The sequence below is a fragment of the Erpetoichthys calabaricus genome, chromosome 12, assembly GCF_900747795.2.
Source record: "Erpetoichthys calabaricus chromosome 12, fErpCal1.3, whole genome shotgun sequence".
NCBI lineage: Eukaryota > Metazoa > Chordata > Cladistia > Polypteriformes > Polypteridae > Erpetoichthys > Erpetoichthys calabaricus.
The window spans coordinates 12,906,031-12,927,344 of record NC_041405.2 but is presented as its reverse complement, the minus strand read 5'-3'; the positions used below and the strand labels follow the sequence as shown (position 1 = coordinate 12,927,344).

The 21,314-nt window shown below is 38.8% G+C and overlaps 1 protein-coding gene across 1 annotated transcript; it reads right to left on the bottom strand.

Moving 5' to 3' along the window:
* Nucleotides 1–1,487: 1,487 nt before the first annotated feature.
* On the bottom strand, nucleotides 1,488–20,762 carry LOC114661885 (amine sulfotransferase-like). The gene is made up of 6 exons (XM_028815108.2): nucleotides 20,501–20,762; nucleotides 17,802–18,004; nucleotides 12,505–12,631; nucleotides 10,975–11,069; nucleotides 9,286–9,466; nucleotides 1,488–3,223 (listed from the first exon to the last, which is right to left on the bottom strand). Exons 1-6 carry the CDS (start codon nucleotides 20,658–20,660, stop codon nucleotides 3,111–3,113), a joined length of 879 nt encoding a protein of 292 aa, XP_028670941.1. The 5' UTR covers nucleotides 20,661–20,762; the 3' UTR covers nucleotides 1,488–3,110.
* Between the last annotated feature and the right edge of the window lie 552 nt (nucleotides 20,763–21,314).

Sequence of the window (21,314 nt, the reverse complement as noted above, 5' to 3'; positions counted from 1 at the left end):
TTCTGTTATAACAAAATTTTTATGGTCCCATGAATTTCATGACAACGGGATTCCACATGTTTATATCTCTGTAAATATAAAATCCAACATCTGTCTGTCTGTATGTCTGTCCGCTTTTCACAAGAGAACTACTTAATGGATTTAGATTGGGTTTTTTTCTATAATTTTTCTTGAACATTCCGGTTGATTTTGCAACTTCTCTCATTGCTCTAAGTATCATAGTTTGGTTGCGGCACCGATTTATTTGCGTGAATTTGAGTGACAGTTTGCGGGCCGTGGGAATAGGGAGGTGGGACCTCAGGAGTAGCGAGTCAGGTGGGGTCCTCTTCACTCACACGCCAGCCTCTGTTCGAGTCGCTCTACCTCTCGCCTTGGGTTGGAGTGTACCTTGCCTCTGCTCGGCTAGCGATACCTGTTTTCATCTAGAAATTGTTAAAAAGTAGCGTTTGATGTTTTTGAGAGAGAGATCACAGCTATGTGTGTTTTAGAGGGTAGCTGGTCATTGACAGAGATATCATGGCCATGTGCTCTTCTCTCGATGTGGAGGACGCTTTCCCGTCAGAGCTGAACATGATCAGATACAGTGGCAATGTTTGACGTTGGAGGGTACCTACCTACCTCTGCTTTGCCAGAGATACCTTTCCAACATTTTACATTTTTGGCAAAGAGATCACAATTACATTCTTGCCCCGAGAGCAAAACCAAAAATATTGTAATCAAGAGGACCTTGGATATGAAAGCTATCAATATAAATTCTTCTCAATACAAACTTTTTTTAAAATTAATTTTAAAGTTCCTCCTGTTTCACTACCACGCGGGCAGAGCAGAGCCACAGGGGACAGCTAGTATTTAATAAATGCAATGTAATAAATTGTAAAAGATTATTATATTAACTAATCACTCTACACTGCCAAAATAGAATGTGATTTCTCAGTATGGTGTAACAGAAATGGCAGGTGCAGTACAGGAAATCAGTGGATGGAGAGATGGGTGGAGGTATAGATTTCATCTGGTAGGCTTGAAAAAAGTGAAGGTGCTTATATCTCGCACTTGGGTTTAAACTTTCCCCCCTCATGATGCTTGTTGTATAAGCACAGTCCATTTGATGTTCCATTTTCATTCATTTTTAACACATTCCGGTTAAAGAAGCGGCCAAGTAATGTTATAGATAGATAGATAGATAGATAGATAGATAGATAGATAGATAGATAGATAGATAGATAGATAGATAGATAGATAGATAGATAGATAGATAGATAGATACTTTTTACCATTTTGTGTCATGAGAAACAACAGAATTGGCTGTAGCAGAGGTTTGCTGAAGACTTTAAACAACCCAGAGAGTCCGCTGTTGGGTTTAGGTATTCAGCAGATCACAGAACTCAGATTTTCATTGGGAACTTTTGTAATACAGCACAAGATAATCAAGTAGAAGGCCCGACATAAAATCAAAGTTTGATCAGATAAGGAAGGTAACTACAGTGCAATGAATTTTACAACCTTGCTGGTTTTATTTGACTCTCCTTTCACCTCATTTTATGTAAATTCTTAAACACAGTTGGATTTTGAGGAATTAATTTTTAAGGAGGTTTTCATATCACTTATTACATGAAAAAAAAAGTTCAGTGAATTCCATAAAAAATCTGATTTACTAAACTGTGAGATTTATTCAGAATTATTACTTGCTTGGTGTGTTACCACTGATCTTAAGTTGACAGCATAGGCAAAGAATTCTTCATATGCAGCTTTGTCTTTTAAGAACACTTTACAAGGCTGCTGACTCAGTGGTCCACATATTAGAAAAGAATGAAGAGATGAGGCTGCTTCCAGACTACACCTTTATAGCTAAGAATAAAAACCTTTCAATGTCCTGAGCATGCTCTGGTGATATTCATTTATTATTGTCCTTCTGCCTTCTAAATGCACTGTTTGAACGTGTCTTGTGATAGTATGGTGTCTTAATTGTTCTGCCTAAGCTAATGTAATAGATGGCAGACATGGGCTGACATCCCAGTTAGGGAGCCAGTGCAATGGAAGGATTGGGTAAGATGATGACTTAATAGTTGAATTGCTGTAAATGTTACCTAGAAAATGAACAACGGAAAATCCAAAAAATAGCAGAGCCTGCTGTCCAAACTAAATGGCTTCAAATGATGACATACACAAGTTTTTATCTTTTTATAAAGCCATCAAATGAAAAACAAACTGCTGGAAATGATTTCTTGGATCAGAAACCCCCCCCAGAAAAAGACACTCAGAAGGCCATGATGACTTAAGAAAAGCGTACAAAGAAATTTAAGGAAGAATCCAATCATAGCAGCAATTAGCTTCCACCCTGCCTTACCAACCACACTGGCAGGAAAGAATCTGCTTCTATCCATTTCCAGTCAGCAATTGAATTAGGCTGGTTCAGACAATGGAAGGCAATGGATGGATGGACAAGTAAGTGTGCAGTGTGTCTGTGTATCTGTGTGCCCGTCTGGTTGATATGTCTCTGTCCTTCCCACAGATGATGCATCACAAACATATGCAGTAGTAAAATGCATTGCATTTGTCATTCCAACAAATGGCACATTACAAACATTACTAGTAATAAAATGGATTGCATTTGTCATTTCAATAGATGGTGCATTACAAACATTAACCCTGCTTTTATGAACCCCATACCGAACAGCATATAAAAGATATGCATTGTATTTGTCATTCCAACAGATGGCACATCACAAACATTTGTAGTATTTCACTTCATTGCTACAAATGTTTGTGATGTGTCTGTCATCTGTTGGAATGAAAAATGCAATGCAGTTTGTATTATTACATGTATTACAAAATACATTCCAATAGATGATGAAATTAACTCCATTTTGAATATTATTATAATATTAATTTGCTTAAGAACAGCTTTCAAAAATGTTTAAATCATTAGATATTGTATGCAGTAAAAATCATACAATTTTGATTGTCAATACAGAGGATTTTCCAGCACTGATAATATGAGAATTTCTTTTTCTCCCTTTACCTCAGGGTGTCCATAATTCACTGTACATATCAGTGAGTGTGTGTTATGTAATAGTTGCTGTATATCGGGTTTCAACCATTATGGTTCTTGTTTAAAGTTCCCAGATTATCTCGAGAGGTACATTTTCCATCTTTGTTTGAAATACTTCATTGAAGCGTTCATTTTGAGCCACAGTTAATGTGTTTTTCCAGTCCCCAACTTTTCCTGAAAGAAAGAAAGAAAGAAAGAAAGAAAGAAAGAAAGAAAGAAAGAAAGAAAGAAAGAAAGAAAGAAAGAAAGAAAGAAAGAAAGAAAGAAAGAAAGAAAAATTAATGGTAAGCATAATACTGGCAAAACATTCTCAAACCTGCTTATTTCAAATTCAGAGTTGCGGGGTCCAACCGTGGATTTGACTCCGATCCCCTCACAGGGCCCACTCACACATACAGTTGATTTAGAAAGTCTTCAGACCCCTTCACTTTTTTCACATTATATTATGTTGTATCTTTGTGATAACAGCATTTAAATGAATTTTCTCCCGTTATCAAGCAACACTCAATACCAGAGACTAACAGAGTGAAAACAAGATTCTAGAAATGTTTGCAAATTTATTGAACCTAAAACAAATGAATTATCAGATTGACAGGAGTATTCAGACCTTTTGGTATGAACCCTTAAAATATGACCCCAGTGCATACCATTCATTGATCATCACTGAGGTGTTTCTCCACCTTGTTTGGAAGCCTCCCTTTGGTCAATTCAGTTGACTGCTCATGATTAGGACCTGCACACGCCCGTCTTTAGAAGGTCTCACAGTTGACAATGTCTAACAAGCCATGAGGTTGAAGGGATTGCCTGCAGTACTTACAGACGGGATCGTGTCGTGGTGCAGACCTGGGGGAAGGCTATAGAAACATTTCTGCATCATTGATGGTTTCCAGGAGCACAGCTGCCCTAACAATTCCTAAATAGAAGAAGTGTGGAACAATCATAACCCTTCCTAAGCTGGTCATCGGGCTAAATTGAGCAATTGTAGGAGAAGGGCCTTAGTAAGAGAGGTGACCAAAAACCCAATGGTAACTCTGGCTGAGTATCAGAGAACCTATTTGGAGATAAAATAAACTTCTAGGATGACAGCCATCATTACCACACTCCATTGATATGGGCTACATGACAAAGTGGCCAGAAAGAAGCCTCTCATCAGTAAACGACACATGGAAACCCGCTTGGTGTTTCCAAAAAAGACTTCTAAAGGACTTTTAGACTGTGATAAACAAGATTCACTGGTCTGATGAAACCAGGATTAGTCTGTCACATGCAGGAGCACAAGGGGTGGCTTAAGACCTCTAGTGATTGTAATTCCCCACCGCTCCAGGGGTTGGCGCTGTGTCCTAATGCTTTTCTTCTTTCTCTCTGTACAGACTGCAAAACCAACATCACTGGCACAACCAGGACCTGCTTCTTCAAGGACTTAAAACCGGAAGGTCTGACATTTTTAATCAGTTCTATAATGGACTCATGTTTGTGATGACGTCTCCACAGCTGTTGCATGTTTTCTTTTGTTTCCAGCCATTCAGTTATATGGGGTGTGGAATATGGCCGGCTGTTCATCCCGGCCAATACCCCCAAACCGCCAGGTGGAGCCCTACTTGCAACACAGAGGTGCCCCGAGTTCCAGCAGGGCATCATGGACAGTGGAGTTTTTCATCACAGCCCTGCTGGATACCATGGGAACCTCCTGGGGACGCTGCAGGAAGGCCCAGAGACTTTTGTTTCATCTATAACCCGGAAGTGCGTATTAGTCACGGCGACAGAGCGAATGACTCACTTCCGGGTTGAAGAAACGGAGTTTTTATCTGACCCGGAAGTGTTAACAGTCACATGGACAGAGAGAAACACTTCTGGGTCAAGGACTATAAAAGGACTATGGGAAATCCCAGACGTCGAGCTGAGCTGGGTGGAAGGGTGGCAACGCGTCTGGAGTGGAGGCTTGATTAGTAATTGATTATTGTTTATTTTTATGAGTATTGTGGAGTGTAGGGTGCTTTGTGCACTGTTTATTGATAAAATAAAGTCATATTAGACTTTTATCTGGTGTCTGGCGTTTCGAACAAGGGTTCAAGGGAGTGATAGCGCCCACTATCTGTTACAGGGGTTACCAGGGTGGTACCCCAAATCTTTAGTATACTGTTTACTATAGCATTGTGACCACGTGTGTGTGCTGTAACGTGGAAGTCCCTGTCTTGCACCCCAAAACACGAAGCTGAGACTCAATACTTTGGCAAAACCAGCTTTTATTCAGCTTGAAACAGGAACAGCACGGTTATTTATTGTAGCGGGATCTGCCACTCTGCTATACACAGACACAGCAATCAGGCAGAGTCAGGGCCAGATTAATGGCCAAGTAATACTGTGCCCTTGTGTTTATAAGGTTGCTTCACCCATCAGCGGTAGGCGCTTATAGCATGTCCGCAATCTTTTCGGATTCACTTTTACGGCAAACTGCTACAGCCTTGGGAGCCTGCAGTAGCTTCGGGATGCTCTTCCGCGTGTCGTCCCATTGTGGGAATCACAAAAGAGTTTAGAAACCTTACAGTGCGTAAAGCATTTTTTAAATTTTGCGTCCAAATGTAGTGAAAGGCAAAAGCGGCTGTCATTCGATAAGTTCCTTGTTAAAGTCGCAAAAAAAGAAAAAGATTCCAGCGAGCCAACAGAAATCAGGGATTCTGTTAGTTAGAGTGAAAGTTGTACTACACATCAACCCTCGTCCTCCTCTCCTCTCTCTTGTCTCCCTCACACCAGACAGAATTCTTTTCAAAGGTAAAGTGCAGGTTAATTTGTTTTTGTATTTTTACTTTATATTAATCATTTTTATATGAAAATTTTTGGGTTGTAGAACGAATCAACTTAGTTTCCATTATTTCTTATGGGGAAATTTGCTTTGTTATATGAGTGCTTTGGATTACAAGCGCATTTCCAGAGTGAATTATGCTCGCAAACCAAGGCACCACTGTATCTTAGGGACAACTCTGGGAATGTTCTTAACCCAGTAGGACAATAGGAGACCCGAAAATAAATGCCCCTCGACAGTCTCCATCCAACCTGACAGATCTTGAGAGGATCTGCAGAGAAAAATGGTAGAAAATCCTGAAATCAGCAGACCCAAGAATACTCTAGGATGGAATTGTTGCCAAAGTTCTGAGTAAAAGGTCTGAATACTTGTGTCAACGAGATATGTCAGTATTTTATTTTTAATATATTTGCATACATTTGTAAAATTTTGTTTTTGCTTTGTTATTCTGGGGTGCTTGATGTGGGGAAATTTTTTATTTGAAAGAGTTTAGCATAAGGCAGGGGTGGGCAGATTCAGTCCTGGAGGGCCGCAGTGGCTGCAGGTTTTTGTTCCAACCCAGTTGCTTAATTAAAAACAATCCTTGTCAATTATTTAATTGCATGGCTTGTTAGTGTTTTAACTCTGCCATGTCAGGTCATTCTCATATCCTAGATTTATTTTCCTTCCTAAGGATATCATCCAAATGATTTGAAGTCTAAAACAGATGAGTAATTCTCAGTGCTTCACTTTTTTCTCTTCACTTTCCTTCCAAGTATTTAATTAAACCAAATAGTGCGTGATAAATACACACAGGGGTAAATGGTAACAAGCTAAATGGAGAAATGCTGGTCTCTTTCGTCATTTGCATGTTATTACTAATTAGGAGCCATTAAAAACCAAGAATACAGCTGTTTAAGACTAAAATAAGCAATAAGGGTTCCAAATCTTAATGAGCGAGACAACTAAAGTGAAGCTGAAGTGTTACTTGAGCAATAAATGCTTCTTATTAAGCAATTGGGTTGGAGCAAAAACAAAGTGAAGGGGCCTGAGCTTTATACTTTCTAAAAAACACTGTTCTTCTAAATGGGGCCAATTCTAAATAGCCCAGTGTGGGTGTGTGTGAAACACAAACACCAGCAAGTACCTGATTACACCTAGCAAAGTGCCAATAAAAGTCACGGTGAACTGATAGCACCAGATAATGACCACAGTTCAATGTAAACCAGGACAACTGGCACATAAGGGTCACATAGATAAGCGAAGCAGTGGCACTATTGGCAATAAAAATGGGAACACTGTCAGAGAAAATGTAACACACGGCAACACAAGTATTCTGCACTTCAGTAAAGGACACAAGACCAGAGGCTCGATTGCTTTTTTCTGGCCTAGCTGGACCCCAGAGGCAGCTTCTTTAGATGGCTACTTTTCTAACCCAAAAATGATATTAAGCATGTGAATGCACGATTAACTATTGAAATGATTCAAACAAACTAAAAAAACAAAACAGTACCTCTAGTTATTAAAAATGCAGAATAAATCACATTCTCCATGTATATAGTAAGTGATTAAGTGATCTTAATGAGGTCATATCAAAATAATACCTGAAAGACACAGTAATGCTAATAGCAACAGAACAATCTAGAGAAGAACAGGCCATTCAGACCAAAAAACCCTGCCAGTCCTCTCTACTTAATTCTTCTAAAATAACATCAAGTCAAGGTTTGAAGGTCCCTAAAGTCCTGTTCCCCACCACACTACTTGGTCTCTTATTTCATGTGTTTGTAATTCTCTGTATAAAGAAAAACTTCTAAATGTTTGTGTGAAATTTACCCTTAACAAATTTCCAAACATGTCCCTGTGTTCTTGATGAACTCGTTTTAAAGTCACAGACTTGATCCACTGGACTAATTCCCTCAATTATTTTAAACACTTCAATCATGTTTCCCGTTAATCTTCGTTTGCTTAAACTGAAAAGCTCAGCTCTTTTAATCTCTCCTCATAACTCATACCCTGTAACCCTGGAGTAAGCCCAGTTCCTCTTCTATGGACTTTTTCTAGTGTTGTTATGTCCTTTTTGTAGCCTGGAGACCAAAACTGCACACAGTACTCCAGATGAGGCCCCACCAGTGTGTTATAAAGCTTGAGCAGAACCTCCTTGGACTTCTACTCTAAACTTCAGGGCGCCACATAACCTCACATTCTGTTAGCCTTCTTAATGGCTTCTGAACACTGGCAGTTAATTATGTAGAGTCCATTACGACTCTTAAATCTTTCTCATAAGGTGCACTTTCGATTTTCAGACCTCCCATTGTGTATTCAGGCCTAATATATTTACTTTTTACATGTAATACTTTACATTTGCTTACAATACATTTCATCTTTCATAAATCTTCCCAAGCCCCTATGCTGTCCAAGTCCCTTTGTAGTCATTTAACTGGTTCTAGATTATCTGCCAATCCACCTAGCTTGGTATCATCTGCAAAACTTTACCAGCTGGTGATAGTAACATTTTTAGGTATATACTAGATGTCCAACAAAAGTGGGTGAGGAGGAAGAGATAATGGCAGGGTTTGGGCCAGGCCTCTGTGAAGGCTACAGCAGACAAAGACGTTTTAGCCAATTTTGCACTTCCAACATTGAGTGAACAGTTTGCGGATGGCCCTTGTATGCTCTGGCATGGGAGCTTTGACATGAGTAAGTAAGCACAGGAGAAAAAACTTGGATGTGAGAGGAATGAGAATGTTGAGATGGATGTGTGGAGTTACAACAAAGTACAGAAAAAGAAATGAGACAATCAGAGGTACAATAAAAGTGGGAGAAATGTCTAAGAAAGTACAGGAAGGGAGGTTGAAGTGGTGTGGACATGGGATGAGGAGAGCCAATAGATATGTGGGCAAAAAAAGTGGTAGAAAGTAAAGGGTAAGAGAAAGCAAAGAGACGGTGGATGGACATGATTAAAAGAAGATCTGAAGGAAAACAGCTTGACTGACGAGGAGGTGCAGGACCGACATGTTTGGAGAAGGCTGATAAAGCACATTAACCCCACACAGAAGAGGGAAAAGATGACGAGGAAGAAGAAGACTATATATGAGAGTCATGTACACCATTACTAAAACTCTGGGTTCAAACTCTTATTTTGATTCTTGTGTGTTCTCCCACATTTTAATAATATGCACATTAGATTGACAAGTGACTCTAAGTATGTGACAGTTCCATTTTGTATTGTAAAACCACTAAATGACAGTTAGTCTAATGACTGTTACCCATTGCTGACCATTTGACAGCCTATCAGAGGTAAAATTTCAAATGTTATATGGAGTACCTTGAAATCTGTATGAAAATGGAAGCGGTTTCCTAAGATGATTTTCATTCCCTGTAATTTCTGTAATAATTAGGAACCACAAACTTGCACATCTTTAAACCCAAAGTACATTTTTTTAAAATCCTGAATTACCTTTTCTGAGGAAGTGTCCTTGTTTCTTGTCAGTAACATCATCCGGCAAAAACTCGTAATTTGCTTTGGGGTCATTCTTCATGTTTTTGAAAGTGGACTTTTCCACAATCATGTCAATGGTGGCATCATCAAGGTCCTTGCCTATGAATTTGCTGATCTTCACAACTGCACTGTGGAGATCCTAAAGGGAGCAGGAGTTTGACAAAGTGTTTAAGCACTATATATATATATAAATAAATGGCACTATATAACAAATAGTGTTGACTGATGAAATTTGCCAAAGCTTTTGTTTGTGGCTGGGTTTGCCGGAGACCTTGTTTGTTGATTTTATTTCCCTGAAAATTTGCCAGGTAACTTAGCCAAACCTGCTTATCCCAGCACCCCATGATGCTTTCTGAGGCCAAGGTGACATTACAGAACTGTTGGATGGGGATGCCACTATCCGATCTGCACAACCTGCATGATTTGTGTTGTACATGCGTAGAACTTTCATGCATGCCTACCGTAGGTAGACCCCACCTCACACTCTGCACCACTGCTTGATCTGCTTTGCACATGTGTTAATAATTTACAGCCCGATATAACCTGCAAATGTGGATAAACGACTTCTGACAGAATTTTCTTTTGAGAAGTATTTTCATTGAACAATATCAGAATATTATGAAAGTGCTGCACTGTTCTCAATAGATTCATTGTAAATTGTGTCTATACGTCTGGATTAAGCATGTTATGCTCTTCACTATGTAGCACAGATCAGGTGGGATACAATGCTGATCCCTGCAACCACAGGCTCTGTAGCTGTTTGTCATAGTGATAGGAGCTTGGGAAATGCAGAGGGAGATAAAGGACTCAGAGTATTGTGGACTCATGGAGGCGCAATGGTGCTGTGGTTAGCACTGCTGCCTCACAGTTCTGATCACATTTTTGGCCACAACCATCAGTCCAACATAGTTACGGACACTTCCTTAGCCCTCAGAGACACTTAAAAGATGATTATACCATTATAATCTACCAAAACTAGTTCAGTTTCTCCTTTTCCTTTTGACTTCAATTGTTTTGCCGAGTTTACCAAAATTTCCGAACCCCCCTCCGTTTTTGTCAAACTCAAGGAAAGATGAATTCAGTCGTGTTTACTCATCGCTACACGTTCACCAATCAGCCACATCATTGTAATATTGTGTAGGTCCCCAATGTTGTGCCAAAACACCTCTGACCCATCTAGGCATGGACTACATAAGACCTCTGAAGATGTCCACCAACAGGTTACCAGAAGACACTTTAATTCTTGTAAGTTGCAAGTTAGGGCCTCCATGAATTGGACTTGTTTTCTCAGCACCTACCACAGACACTCGATTGGATTATGATCTGGGGAATCTAAAGGTCATGAAGGCGAGAATGGGTGGCTGACATATCTGGAAAAATTGTAAACATGGACGAGAATCACAAAGGAATGTTTTCAGCATCTTGTGGAATCCATGCCACGTGGCCGCTTTAAGAGCAAAAAGAGGAACTACCCAGTATTACTAAGGAGCTCCTAAGATTTTTGCTCATTGAGTGTATGGTATACAGGATATGGATACACCTTATTCACTTTTATCAAGTGTGTCAAATGTAACTGTTGTCAAAGTATTCTAATAGTTATATATTTCAGAAAAATCACAAGATACTTGAAGAAATAAAAGAGATTACCTTAACCATTTCTTCATAGGATAAAAATAGGCAGTTAAGTTGATCCTTGTGGGTGAACCAGCCTTTAACATGTTCAAACCAGGAGCCATAAATCACTTGAAAACAAGAATGAAACAAATAAAGATGATACTTATTGTGAAAAGTTGTGTCACAGGGTGTTTTATTGGGTTGATTTATTAATTGATTTGAGTGGTTTTTAGTGGACTACCTGGTGGCTTTACCACCACTGACAAGCAGCTTACATGCGAGCGCGTATGTTTGCTTGTATTCAGGTAATTGTGGGAGAATCGACAAGTAATTAATGAGTATCACCTGGGTTTGCTACAATTTAAAAGGAGGGAGGCTAAGTGCTGGAGGGGAGATGAATGAGAAGGAAAAGAGCGATTGATCAAGAGAAGTACAGCTGGAGGGATGTGTTCCTTGTTGAGAGGTCAGGACTGACGGCATCGGCTCTGATGAGCTGCATAAGATGGGAGGACTATGAAGAGTTCCAGGATATGGCAGCTTTCAGATCTGCTGAACTAAACAGAGGGAGAGAGCAGAGGAGAATACAGCAAAGCTGCTGCAAAAATAACAGTGTAACGCAGGGTCCAATGCTGGAAGAAGTTATTGGGGGTCCCTCGTCAGGAGAGGTGACATGATAGTGTCACCTTACCGAGGGATAACGGGGCACCAATGGGGACAGCTGGTCAATTTGCTGAAGACTATGAAGGAGGGATTTATTGTGAGGTCGTGGCAGTGGGAAAGAGCAATTTTTTCCTGGGGACAAATAACATTTGAAAATCTATCTATCTATCTATCTATCTATCTATCTATCTATCTATCTATCTATCTATCTATCTATCTATCTATCTATCTATCTATCTATCTATCTATCTATCTATCTATCTATAAAGACCTCAGTATTACGTCTCATCCGAAGGATGGCACTATTTTTACAGCATAGTGTTCCCATCACTGCACTGGGGCATTGGGGTCCTCATTCAGACCACAAAGTAAATACCCCCTGCTGTCCTCACCAACACCCCTACCAGCAGCAACCCAAGATTTCCTAGCTGGTCTCCCATCTAAGTACTGCTTAGCTTCAGGTAGATAACCTGTTCTGAAGCACATGTGGTACGGTATTGTGTTAGGTGACATTGTGTCTGTGGTGTGCGGTTCACTGGCACCTCCTTGTGCTTACACTGTCTATCTGCTTTACCCTGCCAACTATATCTGCACAATTTTTAAAGATGACTGTTCTTTAATTATTTGTTTTGATTAAACTTTGGACTCTTTAGCACAAATAGTTATCTCTGCCTCAACAGTTGCCCTGGTTCATCTCATTTATGAACTTCCAGATGTCTCAACAAGGGTTGGTGTCCATAGATGCAAGCACCTGGGCATCACACATATTCAAATTGAGGTTCAGTTTTACTTGTGAAGGAGATGGGTGGCCATTACTTGCTGCCTATAAATCAGGTTGCACATTTATTTAAAAAAAAAAGAAGACTGTGCCATATAAGCAAACAGAGAAATAAATCAACTTACTATCCCCACTTAAGTATTTCTCCAATAGGTCATCAATGTTATTCATTGTTTCCAATTTCAACATCATCCTGGAAAAATGAAAGTAGGACACCATTGTGTCTTTCGGATTACGTAAGACATAGATCACCTGCAAATAACACAAACAGTTTAATTTTAGAAAGTTTTATTTAAACCTTCAAGAGACTTCATGATGCATTGCATTTATCCATTGGTGTGTGTGCCCTAATAAAGCTTGCTGCAATACTCAATGCCATCATCTTGTTGTTCCAAAATGCAGGAATAAATCTTTGGGCCTCTAGCCTCTTACTTACCATTAGAAATCTGCAGTGTTGCTTAAATCAAGGATTAAGTGAATACCACACTGAAAAATATTTTCTTTGTATGTTACTTATCTCGTGTAGTTTGTGGAGATCGACAAGAGAATTTTTAATTTCATGTTTTCATGGGGTGGCACGGTGGCGCAGTGGGTTGCGCTGCTGCCTCACAGTTAGGAGGCCTGGGTTCACTTCCTGGGTCCTCCCTGCGTGGAGTTTGCATGTTCTCCCCGTGTCTGCATGGGTTTCCTCCGGGCGCTCCAGTTTCCTCCCACAGTCCAAAGACATGCAGGTTAGGTGGATTGGCGATTCTACATTGGGCTTGGTGTGTGGGTGTGTTTATGTGTGTCCTGCGGTGGGTTGGCACCCTGCAACATATTTCATTTATGTTAGGCAGAATGCCCAGGGGGGACTGGGTGGTCTCGTGGCCTGGAACCCCTACAGATTTTATTTTTTTCTCCAGCCGTCTGGAGTTTTTTTTTGTTTTTTCTGTCCACCCTGGCCATCGGACCTTACTCCTTTCTATGTTAACTAATGTTGTGTTATTTTAATTTTGTATTTTGTCTTTTATTTTTCTTTTCTTCATTATGTAAAGCACTTTGAGCTACTTTTTGTATGAAAATGTGCTATATAAATAAATGTTGTTGTTGTTGCCTGGGATTGGTCCCTGCCTTGTGCCCTGTGTTGGCTGGGATTGGCTCCAGCAGACCCCCGTGACCCTGTGTTCGGATTCAGCAGGTTGGACAATGGATGGTTGGATGGATGTTTTCATGGAGAATGAACACAATTATCTGGTAGAACAGGAGACAATGGTGACCAATGTTGGAAAACAGCAAACAGAACAAAAATGTCCATTAAGTGGGTCACGTTACTTTACACGTGTCAAATCATCCCATTGTATGCTCACAATCTGCAAAACATGTCTTTTTTACTGAAATATTGATGAATAAATAATTCTAGAAACTGAAAGATGTTAACAAGCAGAACTGTCCATTCACACGGAATCACATTTTTGTAATGAAGACAGCACTCTCGACCAACGGATGTAAAAGAAATCTGATAAGATAATATCGCATGTGGTGATGAGAGAAACACTGAGTGTCATTTCATATAAACTTTCATGAAATTGCCCATAAAAAAATCCAACACAGCAAAATCCAACATCCAAAGTCCAAGAACGATTGGCATTGTAACATGTCAAAGTGAGGGTTCTGTAGGGTTGGGGGTAAGTAATTTCCTAAATACCTCACTGATTCGAGGTGTTTGCCCTAACCCAGTGAGTGTTTGAATGGCAACTTTGTAAATTGATGAATTCTGTCATGGACTAGGATTCCCAAACCATTAGAGAGGTCCTAAAAGTTCTACAAGCATATCTAAAAATGCTCATTGGAGGGGAAATCACCATAAAACCCTGACAAGTAATATGGGTACCCACAGGATCCTTATAAAATAAAAATTGTATTCTTAACACAGTGCTCAGTAACAAAAGCGAGCTCTGTAGAGCAAAAAAGGCAAAAGAGTCTACTTGAATCAAAGGCAATCCAAGTCAAATAAAGACCCAAAACTAAAATCCAAGGTCAAAAACCAAGCAAAATGTTGAAAATCTGGAGATCTAATAATTCAAAGAAATAATAATAAACACAAGTAAACTCAACAATCCTCAGTGCATTTCAAACGTACCGCCAGGGACTGTGGGAGAACCTCCATTTTTTTTTTAGGGTGGAGGGCAGTTCCTGGCAGGTGACTCCATCACTTGGGGGACCTCCCCGCAAAACGTTTGGATCAGCATAATTTGAAATGAACCGTCAGAAACTGTGGGAGGCCCTCTGGTATTATAGGGTTGGAGAGCAGTGCCTGGCAGTGATTGGCAGGTGAGTCCGTCTCTTGGGGGACCACCCACAAAACACATGGATCATAACAAAGGCAGATTAAATACGAAGACAAAACAAAAATAAAGAATGATACACACAAACTACATAAATTAAAGTATAACAAATGAACAAAACAGACCTAAAACATGAATTTGAACTACAGGCCAGAGAAGTAACCCTGACTGAGACACGACAATTTCTCGTAAAAACTGAATTTTCATAATGCCTCATTAGGAAAATCCACTTTCAATAAAAGCCTATCCACCTGAACATGCTGATCTAAAGCCATTAGTTTTTGGTTCCAGACAACTACAGACCTCAAATCAGCAAACGCAATTTTTCGTTACAGTTTGATGTAGTCACATTTACTTATCAAAAAGAATGTAGTTGCAAACAACGAGAAAGTTTCCCTTTCCATAAGGAAAGTAACAAAAAAGGGGGCGCAAATGTTGCCATTGTGGCGTAATTTCGCTATTCGTAGGAAAATGTTAAACTTGTAGCGGTGTATCGGCAGCAAAAAATATAGGAATACATTTTATTAGGGTTTCAAAAGAACATCAGGGGGGCGCGATTAAAACTGTTATGAAAACTCCGGTCGCAAATACTTAAAGGTTGAGAAACGCTGCCATAAGGTTAACCTGGGAAAGCATGGCTGTGGGCCTTACTGACCCTCATTTAATATTCCTCCTGATCGCGAGTGCTGCTGTAACTTGCCAAGGATTCAGGCAAAGATGTTGATCCAGTGCTGCTGGTGCTAACTATTTGCTTCCTCATTTCTTGCTGGAGACAATGAGATTGCCAGTGAGGTGGAAGGACCAACATCACACAAGACAAGAGATTCTGTTAGACAGAAAGTCAGCTGTTGGTTGGTTTTTAGACCTGCTCGTTTTTTTAGCCTCTGATGGATTTGTAAGAATTTTTGCACTGCCATGTTGTAGGTTAACTGGACACCACACAGAGATTACATGTAGCTGACATTGCAAATCAACTGCCATATGCATACAGAACGCAGACACGTAAAAGCTTAGCAGTTTTTTTGGTTTATATTTTGCAGTCAACTGGCCATTACTTTTATTTTAACTTATTTAATTCATTGTTTTAATAATGAAAATGAACTTCTATGGATCATTCGTAAATAATATACAGTCAAGACATTTATATTTCTGGAGAAGACCTGAACTTTTACCGGATTTCTAATGCTAAAGGTTGTTTTGATAACCTCTGGGTTAAAGAGATAAGTAAAGTCAGTGGTTTATTTCCGATCATCATATCATTACATAAGACTAACACTCCTAAATGTAGAAGTGTAGAATTTATAATCTTTAACAGAGAAAGCTTACAAGCCCCCACAAAATGAAAAAAGTGGTTGAGGAGACAAAATAAATGGGTTGGTCAGAATGTATTGAACTGGTCGGATTCATTGTTCTTATTTCAAGCAAGTATTTCATGTTGATTAATAGGGTGATAGGCAAATGTGACATTTTAGGCCCTAAAACATGACAATGACTTGTCAGTCCATCCATCTGATGTTAAGTCAGATCACAAGATCCGTTCAATTGAAATTTAGCATACTCATTCTTTAAGTAAATTTTTTGATAAAGTTCAATTTTAATTTAAAAATCTTAAATCATGCACTGTGCACATGTTTTTTAATTATAAGATTCCATATTTAAAACTACTTGGAAATTTTAATGCTTAAAGCATTCTGTGCCACCTCCATTTTTGATTAACATACTCTTTCAAATTGCCCTTGAGAGGGGTTATGTCATCTTGTACATTTCCCTCTTAGGGGGTCACAGAAGAACACAGGTAGTGCTGCTGCCTCTCAGTAAGGAGATCAGGGTTCACGTCCTGAGTCCTCCATGCATGGAGTTTTCAGGTTCTTACTTTGTCTGCGTGGGCTTCCACTGTGTGCTTCGGTTTCCTCCTACAGTTCAAAGACATGTAGGTTAGGTGGACTGGCAATGCTAAACTGGTGTGTGTGTGTTTGCCCTGTGATGGATTGTGGCACCCTGTCCAGGGATTGTCCCTGCCTTGCATCCTATGGTAGCTGGGATGGTCTCCAGCTCCTCCTGCCACCCTGTCCAGGACTAAGTGGATTAGATGATGAGTCAGTAACTGAAGCAAGGGTAGCAAGTTGTTAACAGCTGCGGCGTAAGGGCTCATGATCATCAGTCCTGTAGTGCATCTCAGTATTTATAGTACTCTGCAACTTGCTGGAACAAAATCAAAATGGCAGGGGTGAGCTCTTGAGTGTTTCAGAGTTGATCACCAATGCGCGCTCAGCAGGAGCATTGAAAGAATATGACATATTTTATGTGAGCACACCTAACAAATTACATTCGTATACTACAATATTAAATAATGTAAATAGCTTGCTTAATATATTTTACCAAAGAATATTAAGACAATATTCTTAACTTGGAAGAAGGCATCTGGTGTAACATTTTGCCAAATCCATATGTGGACAGATGAGCTGCTGTGGCAACTCCTAACGGGAGCAGCCGAAAGAAGAAGAAGATTCTTAACTTGGAAGACAGTTTTGTTTATGATTAACTAAATGACACTCAATTCAATTTCTTATTATATTATATTATATTATATTATATTATATTATATTATAGATAAATAAATAAATAAATCTTTGCATTTATATAGTGCTTTTCTCACTACTCAAAGCGCTCAGCAATTACAGGTTAAGGGCCCAACAGAGCAGAGTCCCTTTTGGCATTTTACAGGATTCAAACCGGCAACCTTCTGATTGCCAGTGCAGATCTCTAGCCTCAGAGCCACCACTCTGCCTTAGATAGCTTTAAACATGAATAGGATGTCAACTGTGTTCCATCTACAAGAAATAATAATGTACTGTATTTCAAGAATACATTATACACAATAAAATAAGAATAAATTGTATAAAATAGAGTTCAATGTTGAAACCATTCAGGCAAAAAGAAACATACACTTTCCCTCTCTTTTGATTTCCATTTATAATAAAGCAGTCTTAGACAGAACAGCCAAGTAATAGTGAATTTCAGATGAACGTAAATGAAATGAACATGCTACTGCAGCCAATAATTGTACAAAATGTGAAGAAAAAAGAAACTTTACTCACTTTACCCTTTTTTTCTTTCAAACCCCTTGGTGCAAGATAGTAAGGCAAATGAGAAGCAAAGAGACGGGGCGACGGACGATTCACTACATCAAGATCCGGCACTTGGATCTCAATCCAAGGCATTCGTTCAAAGTTTGACTGGTAGTCCCCACTGTAATCGTTTGCAAACATCAAAGTGAGGATTTGTTGGGTCCAAACAGTACCTGGTGAGAAATGGCAAAGCAGATCACAAATGTGAGCATCCAGCTTAATACTCCACTGGTATCTGCATTGTAGGCATCTTGTAAAAATGTTTTATAAAATAATGATCCATCCACTTGTGACCAAACCATTCCAGGGTTCTGCAGTTTTAATATTGATTGAAATGTTAAAATATATGTGTTCTATCTATCTATCTATCTATCTATCTATCTATCTATCTATCTATCTATCTATCTATCTATCTATCTATCTATCTATCTATCTATCTATCTATCTATCTATCTATCTATCTATCTATCTATCTATCTATCTATCTATCTAATCCTGCCTACTATACCAAATACTATCTATGTTATCCTGCCTACTATACTAATATTCATATCTATCTATCTATCTATCTATCTATCTATCTATCTATCTATCTATCTATCTATCTATCTATCTATCTATCTATCTATCTATCTATCTATCTATCTATCTATCCTGCCTACTATACCAAGTACTATGTTATCCTGCCTACTATACTAATATTCATATCTATCTATCTATCTATCTATCTATCTATCTATCTATCTATCTATCTATCTATCTATCTATCTATCTATCTATCTATCTATCTATCTATCTATCTATCTATCCTGCCTACTATACCAAGTACTATTTTATCCTTCCTACTATACTAATATTCATATCTATCTATCTATCTATCTATCTATCTATCTATCTATCTATCTATCTATCTATCTATCTATCTATCTATCTATCTATCTATCTATCTATCTATCTATCCCATAGAGATATTTTTTGCATTGGTATAATCGAGGGTGATGGCCGGCCAGGGTGCAGTTCATTCTGTTGTTGTAAACGATGCTCTGGCAGTATTACAGTAATATTTACTTTAATATTAAATGACAGGTGATGACAGACAGCACATGTCTAGCTGAACTTTTATTATCAATTTTAGATTCCTGTATTCAGCTCCCTTAGTTTTTTACATATATGGTCTTGCTTCAGAATGTCTCGATTTAAATATAGTGCTATGTGTGTATTTATATCTTGTAAATACACTAATTAATTTAAAAGTATTTTGAACACATTTAGGCACTGAGTATAACTTCATTTACTTTGATTTACTTTGTAGACTGAGTGCCTCCATTTACTGTATGTACATAATGCAGTGCAAGAAAACCTTCCTTAATGCCAAGGTTTTAAGAAATGTTTATAAAGTTGAAAATTTCATAATTACAATGTGTTTTTGCACTGTTTCTCTTTTGTTGTTGTTACTTGTTCTTTTCATCTTCTTGTTATTTATTTATTTATTTTTTCTTCTCAAAAGCAGTGGTTACTAAATGGTTCTTTACTGGGTTGTGTGGTTCCTCATAGAACCACCACTTGACAAAGAACAGTTTCTTTCTGTGACAGGTTTTGCTTGATATGAAATTGTGAGCTTTGAAAAGATTCCCAAGATGTGGATACAACAGAAGTCGTTAACGTCACATTTTTAAAACTTATAGGGTCTCAGAGTGGTTCATCAAAGTAATGCCATAGGGGAGCCATTTTTGGTTCCCAAAAGACCAATCCACTGGAAGGTTCCAGAAAGAACCTTCTATTTTTATTTCAATTTGTAACCGTCTCCATACAGTAAAATAGACAACAACAGATTTGTGAAATACCGAGTTCCTAATTTTAAAAGATCTCTTACTATACAGGTCCAGTAACACACACACATTTTCTTAATCTGTTAGTGTCCTGTAGCCTGTCATGGATGAAATTTTTCATTTTTTTCTACATATTGGGAAATTTTTCAAAGCACAAAGAATCAAATTCATATGCAAAGACCTTTTCTCAGAATGAAATGGTGCTATGAGGATCCACACAACCCAGTCAAGAACCATATGGTTCAGATCAAGAAAACCTGAACCTAGCTGTGTCTTTGTGTAGCCAGAGTCCTTTAAAAATAAGGAATTTATTGGCGTTTGACAACTCTATTTTCTTCTATTTATAGAGATAAAAATAAATTAAGGTGAACGACAAGTGGATGGCTCTTTAGATGTCATTGCCCCTAAAGACCACTTTGGCACCTTTACTTGTATCGGCACTTCTGCTATTGATGCCATTTCATTATCACCATCTGCTTTCATTCATTAAAACAACTTATGAATTCTTCAAAACGTCAGCAGCTGTTTTCGAGACTACTTAATGAAATTTAAACCAATATAAGTGACATTTTATTCATTTACTTATTTACTCATTGCTGATTATTATTTTGGATAATTTTAAAAATAACGCTTCCGTTTCTTTGTTGCTCAGATAAGCATATGCGTCTAAAGTCTAAGCGATTGATATCACTTTCTGTATTGTGTAACCTGTCACCGTGACCGTGATCTGAACCATCCCGAGATACATTTTCTATAAATATTATTCACTGTGACCGTCAATGCTGCAATTTTATTTTAGAATTCACAAAATCCTTCACGGTACATTTGGATCTGCCTTACCAGATTTCGGATAAGTCACCAGGAAAACGTCGCTGTCTCGTATTTCGAAGTCCTCCAGGGTGTCCAAGTACTCCGGAGAAGTTGCATTTTTTGGAAAATTGCACCCTTTGTAGGGAAACATGTAGGGGTCATCTGTCTCAGCTTCTATCACGTCCGTCATTGCAGCGACTCGTGTAACAAATCTCGGGGTGAAAGCAGACGCGTGAAGAAGAAGTGTGCGGTGTGCCGTCCAGTACTGAACAGTCAGTGCTGCGTCTGCGCATGCGTCTTTGAGTAAATAAGCAGCTTTTTTAAAAACTTAATTACCTTACGTGCATTTCGTACCTATCGTATTCCGATACCTTATCATAAAAAATGTTTAGCGCACAGTTATCAGCAGCAGCGAAACGATCGACTGGACGCAGATATGGAGATCCGGTTAAATTCACAAATCCACGTACTCATTCAGTCTGAGTTCTTTTTTCCGCTTTGCAGATACCACTGTCTTCTACCTAAATCCCCAAGATATGCACGTTAGGTGAATTTTTCATTCTAAACTGGTCCCAGTGAAGAAGTGTGAGTGAAGGAGACCTGCGATAGCTGGCGTCCCATCCAGAGTTGTTTCCTGTCTCGCCCTTTATGCTACTAGGATAGGCTCCGGCTATGACTTTCTAAGCACTTGTAGATTTAACTATAAATGGATAAACCAGTAAATTGTGTTCCATGACTCTGTACTCAATAAGCCAAGAAAAAAAAAAAAAAAACCTTTTTTCAGAAAGGTTTGCAAGTTTCTGTAAAATCAAACACTGAAATACATCCGACCCTTCATTCAGTA

Excerpts from the sequence above, each read along its gene's own strand:
- LOC114661885 (XM_028815108.2), bottom strand. The coding sequence starts at position 20,660 with ATGACGGACGTGATAGAAGCTGAGACAGATGACCCCTACATGTTTCCC. Across the intron at positions 12,632-17,801 it reads TGAAAGAAAAAAAGGGTAAA|GTGATCTATGTCTTACGTAA; the intron begins GTGAGTAAAGTT and ends TGTTATTTGCAG. Across the intron at positions 11,070-12,504 it reads GAAATACTTAAGTGGGGATA|TGATTTATGGCTCCTGGTTT; the intron begins GTAAGTTGATTT and ends CTTGTTTTCAAG.